At 58.2% G+C, this 11,823-nt stretch overlaps 1 protein-coding gene across 1 annotated transcript; it reads left to right on the top strand.

Moving 5' to 3' along the window:
- The first annotated feature begins 265 nt into the window (after positions 1–265).
- Positions 266–11,712, top strand: PRR7 (proline rich 7, synaptic). The gene is made up of 3 exons (XM_045796274.2): positions 266–2,098; positions 10,374–11,026; positions 11,228–11,712. Exons 2-3 carry the CDS (start codon positions 10,615–10,617, stop codon positions 11,623–11,625), a joined length of 810 nt encoding a protein of 269 aa, XP_045652230.1. The 5' UTR covers positions 266–2,098; positions 10,374–10,614; the 3' UTR covers positions 11,626–11,712.
- The last annotated feature ends 111 nt before the right edge of the window (positions 11,713–11,823 follow it).

Raw genomic sequence — 11,823 nt, 5'->3', positions numbered from 1 at the left:
CACCAGTTTGTAGCTCAGTCTGGTAGGGAGACAGAAATGGGAACAGTTAAGACCCAGTGTGATCGGCACTGTGGCGGAGATGATTCTAGAGCTGAGGGGCTCGGGCTGGGGGTCAGCACCAAGCAGGGAGGCCTCTTGGCCACAAAAGTGTCAGAATTGGTGCCCTCCAGGATACAGAACCAGATGTACCTGGGTGGAGGAGCCAGATGGATGGTCTAGGGCCTCCAGTGGCTCAGGATGGCTTGGGGTGGGGTGGGTAGGGATGGGTAGGTGAAGGAAGCAACTGGAGCCAAAGAAGGCAGGGGCATCCCTAAAGGATTTCAGCTGGTTGTGTTGGGATGTCTGCCTAGTGTGTACAAAAAGCACCCCATGTTTATTTTGGGGAACCTCCTGTCTCAGTCCATGTGGTTTTGATGGGGCTGGGTTTGTACCCCCTGCATACATATATACCTAGAGTGTGTAACCCGGGTGAGGCTGTTAGAGATCTTTGGTTGCAAGTGACAGAACTTTCCACCTAGAAGGATATAGGGGAATGTGATAGGAAGAACCAGGACTGGGGCACCTCCAGGGTCTTAGTCACAGACCCCATTCCCACGTCTGTGTCTGCATCATTGAGCCTGACCGAAAACCCAAGGAACCCAAAAGGCCCAGCTGGAAATCTGCCCACAGGAGCAGGGCACTTGGGTTCAAAGGCCCAGCACGATGGCACCCATGGTATGCAGTGAGTCCCCCTGATGAAATAGGGTCCCTATACCCAAAGAAAAGGAAATGGGTACTGGATGGCTGAACATATATCCCCTCCCCCAGGCATGACCAACTGGATTGGTTCATCAATGGACACTAAGTCAAAATGAATCCAAAAAGAGTCTTTTGGGGGGCTTGCTAGAACTGTTGGGAAAGATTTGAGGTTCTCTTCTCTGGGGTTGGGTGGCAGGATATAAGCCTAGAGCCATGGGGTCATTCTTGCCACCACCTGGGAATTTTCAAGAATGACCCAAACAGAAGAAAGCAGAGTGGAGAGAACAGATACATGTCTGATACCATTGTTGGGACAGCTGGAACCAATTGTAATCACAGCTAAAATCTACCTCTGGACTTCCCAGTTATGAGTCAAACACCCTTGGGCTCAAGCCTGTTCATTTCAGGGTTCTGTCACTTGCAAATCAAAATGTCCCAGCTGATATGGTGGTGGAGGGTGTTTTGGGAAGATAACCATAAGTGTGATACAGAAGTTGGACTGGAAACAGAGAACCCAATTAAGAGAGACTGATGAACAGCCAGGTTCAGACTCAGCCTAGGCAGTGGGGCCCTTACTAGGCCTCTCCTCTATTCCCCGTGGATGAGCAGGGTCCATGAAGACCAGGGCTATGAATCCAGCCCTGCGTTCTTCCTGTGCCACTTAGTAGACATGTGGTGATGTATGCTTACTGGGGACACACTGGCAGGGGCCGTGAGTTGGGAGGGGGCCATCGGTGAGTTGGAACAACACTGTGGTGCCTGCCTGCTCCAACCCTTACCCACCGCATGTGTGCAGTGCCTCTCAGGATGTGGCCGGGGCGTGGACGTGTGTGTGTGTGTGTGTTTTCCGGGTTGAAGTATGTATGTGTGTGTGTCAGGGTCCTTGACCGCAGCTGCTCGGCTTGAGCATCCTGTGCGCTCGGCCGATTGTGTACACCCCGTCTGCCTGCGTGCGCCCCGTTCCGGACAGCCTGTTGCCAGGAGCTGTGCGGCGTGGCGCGTGCATTCCCTGTGCAGGGTGAGCCCGGCGCCCTGCGTGCGAGTCTCCGCGCGGCAGGTGGGCGCCAGGTCCTCCGCCTTCCGCTCCCAGGACAGCCTCCTCGGCGGCGAGCGGCTGAGGGTGGGGGCCCTCTGCCGGCTGCCGCGCGTGCGCGCCCGCGCGCACGCCGGGCTGGTACGCGCCGTGTACGCGCCCGTGCGCGCGCCCCACGGCTCCAACCCAGCGCTCGCAGCCGCCTTCGCTGCCACAGTCAGCTCCCCGGTGCCGCCGCCGCCTCCCCCAGGCCGGGGGCTCTGTCCGCGGGGCCCGCGCCACTCGCCCCGAGCCAGGAGGACGAGCTCGAGGAGGATGCCTGGGCCCGTGAGTACCGCGGCGGCGGCAGGCCGGGCGGGCCTGGAGCGCGGGAGGAAGATGATCCTGGGCTGAGCCCCTCCCCGCGGGCAGCTCCGCGCTCTGGCCCCGGGTCGCCGCCCCGGACCCCCGACCCGGCCAGCCCCTTCCCCAGCCCCCTTCGGAGGAGGGAGGGAGGGAGGGAGGGAGGGAGGGAGGGAGGGAGGGAAAGAGAGGGAGGGCGCCAGTAAGCGAGGGAGCCAAAGCCGGGCGCGAGCCGCCACCGGTTCGCTTGGAAACGGTTGCCACAGCAACGGGGTTGCGCTCCCCGGCAACGCGACAGCGGGGCGGCGACGCCCCCTCCCACCCCTCCCCCACCCCAAGCGGGGCCGCAGCCTAGGGGCACAGGGGGAGAGGGGGTGCGGGGACTCCCCCTCGAGCGGTGGGGGTAACTTCGCCAGTCTGGGTGTGCCTGCCTCCACAGCTCTTCGAAGATGGGGGTGGGGGGTGAGCGGCCCCGTGGGCACGAGCTGGCTCCCACGTGGCTGCAGTCGTCGCAGCAGGGCTTCTGGGGTGGCTGCAAACGTGGGGGCGGCCCAGCCCCTGGGCCTGCCGCGGGAGGAGGCGGCTTGGAGGCTGGGTCCAGCGTCTGCGCTCCAACACCCCCACCACCGCTCCACCTCTCGCCAGCGAAATGGCCTGACCTGAGTTGGGTGCCACAGAGGCGATGTTCCTTACCAGGGGAGAAGAAAGAAGCTCACATCCCTCCTCATGGCCAGGGCATGTGCCAAACCGCGGCTAGGGCCGGTCGTGGGTTTCTGCTCCGCATTCCAAGCCACCATTCTCCAGGGAGTGGTGGGAGCAGAGTGGGCAGGAGCAGAGGAAAGGACATTGCTGACCCAGGGAAGCTGAAGCTCAGGCCAAATGGGAGCGCCCTGGCCCATTGTCTGGATCACAAGTGTCCCTTTCTTGACTGAGCACAAAGCCTAGACTGTGCTGGGTGGCATGCAGGTTGGCTGGCAAGCAGGCGAGTGCCACATGGAGATGCTCTGTCCTCCAAGGGAGCTCCTCTGGGAGGAGAATGGCCGCTGAGTCAGAGGAAATGACCTCTGGCTCCTCTCCCAACCTCCCCCAGCCGGCAGCGGCAGGGTGCTGGGGGAGAGAAACTGTCCTCCTGCCAGCTCTCCCAGACCTGACTCAGCAGACACCAGCCTCTAACTGCAGATCTTGGACTCAACATCCCAGTGACCACAACCACTCTTGGGTTTCCTCTCCCATCCAGGAAGGTGTCCTGGGCCCCAGGGGTGACCATCACCCCAGGCATTTGAGGCCTTGGCATAAGATGCCCTTAGATGGGCGGTGCCCTGAGTAAATCCTTAGTCTCCCTCCTTGCAGGCAGGAGTGCCTTTGGAATTATTCACAGGCTCTTTTCGTTCTGTCCCTGCTCTGTGTGAGACCTGTGTTGAGTGTTCTGCGTCCATTATTCCCTAATCCTTTCAATGGTTGTACAAGGTAAGTTTATTACCCCCATTTTAGAGATGAAGACTCGCCAGGCTCAGGGAGGTAAAGTGACTTCCCCAAGGTCACACAATCAGTAAGTGGTGGAGTTAGGTTTCCAGTGAAGGTTTCTCTGCTGGCACAGCTGCTCTCTGCCTGCCACACACCATCTCTTGTGACCCAGACAGAAAAGAACTGGAGGGCCTTCTAGAGAAGCATTCTTAACTTTCTTTCATAGTCTTCCAGTGAGGAAATTCCCCATGTCTTTCAAGCCTTAACACACCTTTCCTTCTTCCAGCAAAATCAGCTAGGTTTTTGCTCACCCAGGTGCTCTGTGGGACTGTGGTGCCGCTGGGCTGGCTCCCTTCCTCCATTTTCTCTCTCTGGGTGAACCTGAGCAGTGAGGGCTACCTCACTTACCTGGGAAACCCCCAAGGCCCTCATTTTTGGTTTTGGGCCTCCATGGCCTGATCAGCTTGCATCCTTGGCTGTGGTCAAATTCAGCAAAGATGGGTCTGTGTAGGCTGGCTGCTGTGGGTGCTCACTCTGGCTCGGGGGCTGGGAACCCAAATGCCTCTAGGGCCCAGGGAGCAATGGAATGAGTGAGGTGGGCCAGGGAGCTACTCAGCTACAGTCTATGTCACTATGTGAGAATGTAGACTTGGAATGACCAGATAATTTTCAAGATGAACCAAGAATCCAGACTTTTATGTAAAATCTCCCAGGTTTTAAATTTGACAACTAATCAGAATATTTTAAAAAATTGATTGTGGGCCAACAAAACATGCCCATGAACTGTGTCCAGCCTGAGAGTCACAAGGCCATGACCTCTGGTCCATGGTAGTGATGGCAGTTTTGCTGGGCCGCTCCCAGGCTTATGTAGATGGAGCGCCATGGGCTGGTTTCCATATTTGAGCCTCTTGAGGCTGCAAACTGCTGGCATTTGGTTTGTCACGTGCAGCTGTGTACACCAGTCTTGAAGTATTTTCACTTCCTTCATCAGTTTTGCTTCTCCCTTGGCAATGCTAGGGCGATCGCATCATCCCGGTCTTACAGGCAAAGAAATTTCAGCTCAGGCATGGGAACAGCTGGGATGGGGCCACACAGCCTATCAAGGTAGACACAGGATTTGAACCCTGGGCTCTGCCTTCAGTGCTCTGTTATGCCACGCTGCATCTCAGAAGAGGGCATCCTCATCTCCTCCCAGCCTCTGAGGTGTGGCCAACTCCCTTGGAAGGACAGACACGAGTACAGTAGATACTGAGCCACATAGGGCCTCTCTGCCTACAAGCTGAGACCCCAGTCTCTGTTGTCATGTTTGCAGTTCCCAAGCTCTGGGTTCCTGGCCCAGTGTCAGGGTTGGGTCACAGAGGTGCTACCTGTAGGCAAGGGTGCCAAGGCAGGGGATTAGCCGAGCTGAAGATGGGGCTCTGGTCAGCTCCATGCCTGGCTGACTGTGGTAGCAGTCCCTCTCAGGCCTGAGTTCATGTGTCTTGGTGTGCGAGGAGTGTAAAATTGTTACCAGGGCCTGCCTGAAATGCCCTTCCTGCCAGGGCAATGGGCTTTGCAGTCGTCTGGGCTTCACAACCACCTGGCTAACCAAACTGGGCCCAAACCGGCCCCAGCTCCTTATCTGGAGGATGGAGATGGCAGCAGCCACGTCCTGGGTGTCACTGAGATAATGAATGTGAAGAGGCCAGCAGTGGGCCTGGCATGTGCTGGGCATGCAGGACAGGTTCGCAGTAACTTCTCCCACCCCATCCTCTGTATACCACGTTCTCCCTCCCTCTGCTATCCCTTGGTCTGAGTCCCTGTCCCTTCACTTGACCAGCAGCTCTGGCCTTCTGTCCAGAGACCCTTATGACCCGGAGCCCCTGCTGTCTGGGATTCGCCCTGCCCATTCCAGAGCCCTGACCCATGCTTCCGTTTCCTGTCATTCACATGGATGTATGGATCCTCGTCTTGTTTGCAAACCACCCTGCGAGGGCCAAGAGCTGGGTGATGGCTTCTTTCTCAGGGCCTTTCTGGTGAATGGTTGATACTTCCCAGGAGTGAGTGGGATGCAGACCCAGCTCTTGAGGTATTCCCTGTCCTACAGCTGAAAGACCAAACAGGGAACGGGGCATCTCCAGGCAGCCTAACAAGTTTTGGAGCTGCTGCGTGCCAGATGACAAGACAGGTGCAACCACTGGAGCTGCACACGGGCAGCCAGAGCACAGTCCTATCCCTGTCATATCCCTGGCTTCTTGTCCGGCCCTGGGGACTGAGGTGGCCTGGAGCTAACCTGTACAGCAAAGTGACAGTGAGGCCATGGAGCTGAGAGTAAGTGTGGGGGCAAGAGCTTTGAGGCTGTGTTGCAGGCCCCTTGCGGGAAGAAAACAGGACTCTCGGCAGCTCAGGATGGGAACACAGGCTGGTTGCAGAGGGAAGGGCACTGAGAGGTGAGGCTGAAGAGGCCTTGGCAGGCACTCGTCCCAGAAGCCATGATCTAGGTCAGTTCTCAAAGTGTGCTCTCTGGACCACAACATCAGTATCTGCTGGGAATTTGTTAGAAATGCAAACTCTCGTGTCCAACCTCAGACCTACCGAAGCAAACACTGGGAGCAGAGCCCAGAACCCTTTTTTAACCAGCTCTCCCTGTGGCTCTGATGCTCATTCAAGGTTGAAAGGCACCCACCTAGGGGCACCTGGGTGGCTCAGTCATTAAGCGTCTGCCTTTAGGTCAGGTCATGTTCACAGGGTCCTGGGATCGAGCCCTGCATCGGGCTCCCTGCTCAGCAGGAAGCCTGCTTCTCCCTCTCCCACTTCCCCTGCTTGTGTTCTCTCTCTCCCTGTCTCTCTCTGTCAAATAAATAAATAAATTCTTAAAAAAAAGAAAAGAAAAGAAAGGCACCCATCTAAACTGTCTTAAAGAGCTGGGCTGCCTCCTGAAGTTGTGGGGAGTTGTCAGAGGGTTCAGGCAGGAGAGGGCCTCGGGGAAATGGGCAGTGTGGAAAGTGGGTAGGCTGGGCAGGGGCACAGCATGGAAGTAGAGAGAGCAGTAGTAAGCACAGCAATAGGGGCCCAGGTGAGAGATGATGGTCACTTGGCCAAGGCAGTGGCAGGGGACCAAAGGAAGTAGACAGATGAAGGCACAGTGCACTGAGGGTAAAAAGAACAGGATTTAATTTTTTTTTTTTTTGAGGGTGGGGGGACAGGTGGGGAGGAGGGTTGGAGAGAGAGGGAGAAGCAGACTCTCTGCTGAGCAGGGGGCCGATGTGGGACTAGATCCCATGACCCTGAGATCAGAACTGAGCCAAAGGCAGATGCTTAACCAACTGAGCGACCCAGACACCCCATAAAAAAACAGGATTTAGTGGATGGAGTAAATGTTGGGCCCTTTACTGAGATAAAGTATCCAATAGATCTTTGGGGTCTAAGACTGGAATGCTGAGGTTCTCTGTGCAGAGAAGCAATGTGGTAGGTGCCCCCAGCAGTGTGCCAGGCCCCAGAATAAGAGATCTGTGTGACCTTGGGGACCACTGGATCCCTGTGAGCCAAGTGCTCTCATCTGTCAAATGGGAGGAATGCTAACCTAGTTTGTAGGATGTCTGAGAATGGTTTGTGCCTTAAGAGTGCCTTAAGGACACACACATCTCTGCATCCCCAGCTCAGAGGCAGCCATCATCAGCACTGATGTCTGCTGGGCATCTCCAAGTCCTTTGCATGAACTAGCTCAGTTTTCACCATGGTCACTGACAAGGAAACTGGCATCACAGGGCTTAAGAAACCTCCTAGGGTTTCACTTTTGTCCTGCTGCTATACTCCCAGTGAGTGTGTGGCCTAAGAAAACCATACAAAGCAAAACACTCACAAATTCTACAAATAAATCAAGATGGAATCCAGAAAAATGTTCAAATAACCTGCAAGAAGGTAAGAAAAGAGAATGATGAAACAAAACAAATCATAAAATGGCAGACTTGAGGATGAGTCCATCTGGAGTCATCACCCCTAGCACACAGCTGGAGCTGGACAAGTGCAGTATTTGTTCTGGAGGGGATGGGGAAGGTGCAAGGCTGTAAGAGGCTGCAGGCTGGGTCTGCACTGAAGGGTTCTCCAGATAGGCAGGAGCATGCACAGAAGCGTGGAGGAAGCTTAGAGAAGCCTGGCTTGTCAGGAAGAGCATCTGCAAAGGTCTGAATGACCCTCCTAACAGTCATGTACCGAGCACCTACTGTGGATTAGATGAGATGTACTGAGCAACTCCTGTGGGCTAGACAAAGGCAGGAGGGAGGCCTCAGGCAGGACCCATGCCCTTGGCCTGCCAGAGCACCACGGAGTGAAGTAGCAGCCCAGGAGGGAGTGTTTAGCGTCAAACCCCTGCCCACTCAAACTGGGTATTGGCACCAGTGTGATGACAGAGAGCCTTCTTCTCTTGGACCTGCAGCGGCCTAGTCTGTAAACTACGGCAGTGGTTCCTGCCTCCTGACTGAGGAGCCACATTGGCGCCTAGAGGATCTTGGGTATGGCCTGCCGTCACCCACCCTAACGCCCACTCAGCTGAGCTGGGCCCCTCAGCGTTGAGTCTGTCCTTTGTTCCTTGTTAACGTTGGAGCTGCCATCCGGTTTCTCTACCCTATAGCCGTTTCCTACTCTTGAGCTGAGGGCTGGTGGCCAGAAGCACCAGGGTCTTGCTGGGAAGTAACAGGAAGGTGTGTTTTGGCTACAAGTTGGCCAGTTAGCCCAGTGTCTCCATGGCTGCCAGGTCCTTCCATATCAAGAGCTCACAGGCACCTGGCTTTTCATTTACATTTCAGTGGCCATCTGAGGGAAGGTATTTTGACTATGGATTCAGACTCAGGCTAAATCCTAGCTCCTCCCCTTACTAGCTGTGTGACCTGGGGCAGGTCATTTCTCTGTCTGAGCCTGTCTCCTCATCTATCAAGTGGGCCCCCGCTGAGCAGGTGGTGTTGCATGTCACATGAGATTCTGAATGGAAAGGGCCTAGAACAAGGCCTGACATGCAGTAGATAGTTCTTGGCAGGTATTTCTCTTTCTAATTCAGCTAAACTCCATCACCTCCAGCCCCAGAAGTACCTTTTCTGATCTGGAGCTGTTCCTGCCGTGCAGGCCAAGGGGCCCCCTAGTCAGTGCCAGCTTCCTCAGAGCATTCCTGAAAATTCCTGTGGGCTCAGGAAAAAGGAGAACAACAGATTTAATTAACTCCCAGTGACTGGCAGCATCGTGTTTTTATCTGGGCCGCGTCGCCATGGCAGCCTCATGGCAGGGTTGTGGAGGGGGCGGGTGGAGCTATTGTTCTTGCTATTGTCTGTTCTGGAACACAGGCCCAGGAGAAAGGGACTGGCACGGGGACCAAGTGGCACATGGCACAAGGCAGCCACAGAATCAGACAGGAGCCATCTGGGGAGAAGTGTGGGGTGGCCCCTGGCCTGGCTTCCCCCCAGCTTGCTGTCAGAAGAGTCTGAGACAGGTTGATGTGGAGCCCCCTGCTTGGGGCTTAGGCCCGCCATGGCCCCCAGAGCTAAATGTGTATGTGCACTGGACATGCTGAGGAAGGGGGTATGTCCATGGGGCTCTTGGAAGAGGCCCATGAAGTAGCTCAAGCAGCGGCACTCTCCCACCCTGGTTAGGATTTTGTGGCCAAGCTTGGGTTCAGATTAAGGCACTGCCATCTGCCATTTACACAGCTAATTGCTGCCCCCCTCCCTCATCTGTAAAATAGGAATAACTAGAGTTACCCCAAAGGGTTGTATGTGAAAGCCCCGGGTAGTTATAAGGCATTCAAGAAGGGCACACTTCTGTTCTGCGGGGGTGGGGAACAGTCGCCTGCCACCCGTCACTCCGCAGTCAGGGCTCCCTCCTACATACCTCTTAGGATGCAAGGTTCCCCTCTAAACCCTGGCTGTGGAGAGGAGGAGGCAGAACTAGACGTGCCCATCTGGAGTGATGAGAGACCAGGTGATACAGTAGCAAACGAGCTACTTTTCCTACCCTCTGCAGAAACGGAAAGGAATTGAGGGGAAGCGATGCGGAGCACAAGAGCTAGAAGGGTAGGGCCAAGTGGGGCTGCGAATTGATAGGAGGCTGGGGAAACGGAGACAGAGCTGGGATCTGACAGGCGGAGGCGCTTAGAAGAAAGGAAAAGAGGGAACGGCCCACGCCCGGCGGTGCAGACAAAGGCAGGCCAGTGGCACGCAGTAACAGCAGGAACGACCCTGCCTGAGCCCCCTCTACGCGAGCGGCGACAGCCGGGAGGCCGCAGTGCGGGCCTAGATGCTCCATGCTTTGGGCGGCCAGGGATAGGAGCCGGTACAAGGCCTAGAGCACCAGGGGCTTCCGGGCTTATGCACTGGCCTGAAGCTGGGCGTCAGTGGGCTGCTTGTGGGGCTGTAGGACGTGGGCCACCCTTTCCCCGCCACCCAGCAACCGCGCCGAGAAGCCTCTTCAGCGCCCCAGGGGTCTATCCACGGGCCTCTGAAACCCTTTACGAAATGGGGTACCCTCTGGGGCGGCGAACCTTCCGTGCGCACTGAAGCTGAGTCTTGCTTTCGCACGCCCTCTGCTGGTGCGCCCGGAGTCCCCTAGGCTCAGCGGCGGCGGCGGCTGCCGGTTCTCAGATCCGGGAAAACCCTACCGGGGAAACCTCGAGGTGTGACGTCATCCTCCTCGGTGACGTCACCGGCCCCCCGGGGAGTGCGGGGGTTCCCGCAGAAGAGGCTTCCCTGGAATTGCGCAGGGCACGGGCGCCGTCTGGGAAGTCGTCCGGGACTGCAGTGCGCCTTCACCGTGCCCTGTGTCTGTCCTACAGGTCCCGCGCGGCCCCGGGTGAGGCCTGCCCGCGCGCCCACCGGCGCCATGGGAAGGAGCGGGCGCCGCTGCTGCTGCCCCCCGCCGGCGCGCGCACGACTTGAGCCCCGCCGCGGGCAGCCCCCGGCCGCAGGTCCCCGAGTGACACTGGCGGCGCCTGGGAGCGTGGCGCGGGCCCGGGGCCACGTAGAGGAGCCCAGTGTCCAGTGAAGCAGCCGAGGACCCGCCGCCCCGCCGCCGCCATGGTTATGTCCCAGGGCACCTACACGTTCCTCACGTGCTTCGCCGGTTTCTGGCTCATCTGGGGTCTCATCGTCCTACTCTGCTGCTTCTGCAGCTTCCTGCGCCGCCGCCTCAAACGGCGCCAGGAGGAGCGACTACGTGAGCAGAACCTGCGCGCCCTCGAGCTGGAGCCCCTGGAGCTCGAGGGCAGCCTGGCCGGGAGCCCCCCAGGCTTGGCGCCGCCACCACCACCGCAGCGCGGCCGCCTCGAGGCGCCGGCGCACGCGCATCAGCACGTGCACGTCCACCCGCTGCTGCACCACGGGCCGGCGCAGCCGCACGCACACCCGCACGCACACCACCACGCGCTTCCGCACCCGCCGCCGGCGCACCTCTCAGTGCCGCCGCGGCCTTGGAGCTACCCGCGCCAAGGTAAGTCCCGACCTCCGCCGGGGGCAACGCGGGCTACTCAGAGTGGGCGGGATCTCTGCAGACCAGCGGGTATTCCACTGGACAGCCTCCCGGAGAACCTTGGAGGGAGCGGGCTGGGCCTGGGGTTGGCGGCGGGCCAAGGCCTCCGCGGGAGGCCGGGAACGGGTAGCCTCACCCCTCGGACCGCTTCCCACTCTGCAGCGGAGTCGGACATGTCCAAGCCACCGTGCTATGAAGAGGCGGTGCTGATGGCTGAGCCGCCGCCGCCCTACAGTGAGGTGCTCACGGACACGCGCGGCCTCTACCGCAAGATCGTCACGCCCTTTCTGAGCCGCCGCGACAGCGCAGAGAAACAGGAGCAGCCGCCGCCCAGCTACAAGCCGCTCTTCCTGGACCGGGGCTACACGTCGGCGCTGCACCTGCCCAGCGCTCCACGGCCCGCGCCACCCTGCCCTGCGCTCTGTCTGCAGGCGGACCGTGGCCGCCGGGTCTTCCCTAGCTGGACCGACTCGGAGCTCAGCAGCCGCGAGCCGCTGGAGCATGGAGCTTGGCGTCTGCCGGTCTCCATCCCCTTGTTCGGGAGGACTACAGCCGTATAGAGGGGCGCCCGGCGTTCCGGGCCCCACCCGCGGACTCGTGGCCTGATTGCGGGGCTTTTTAAATGCTTCCCTTGGACTGGCGGGGGAGGGGGGGAGGGAGGGATTTCTTACCCCGTTTGTTACATTTTGAGGATAATAAAGGTGTGTGATCTGGTTTGGTACAAGCGGAGGGGACACCCACTGCTTGCGCCCAAGGTT

Source organism: Ursus americanus, chromosome 15 (genome assembly GCF_024610735.1).
Source record: "Ursus americanus isolate L20-20 chromosome 15, mUrsAme1.1.p, whole genome shotgun sequence".
In the NCBI taxonomy this organism is placed as follows: Eukaryota; Metazoa; Chordata; class Mammalia; order Carnivora; family Ursidae; genus Ursus; species Ursus americanus.
This window is presented reverse-complemented; position numbering and strand designations above follow the sequence as displayed.

Excerpts from the sequence above, each read along its gene's own strand:
- PRR7 (XM_045796274.2), top strand. The coding sequence starts at position 10,615 with ATGGTTATGTCCCAGGGCACCTACACGTTCCTCACGTGCTTCGCCGGT. Across the intron at positions 11,027-11,227 it reads TTGGAGCTACCCGCGCCAAG|CGGAGTCGGACATGTCCAAG; the intron begins GTAAGTCCCGAC and ends CCCACTCTGCAG.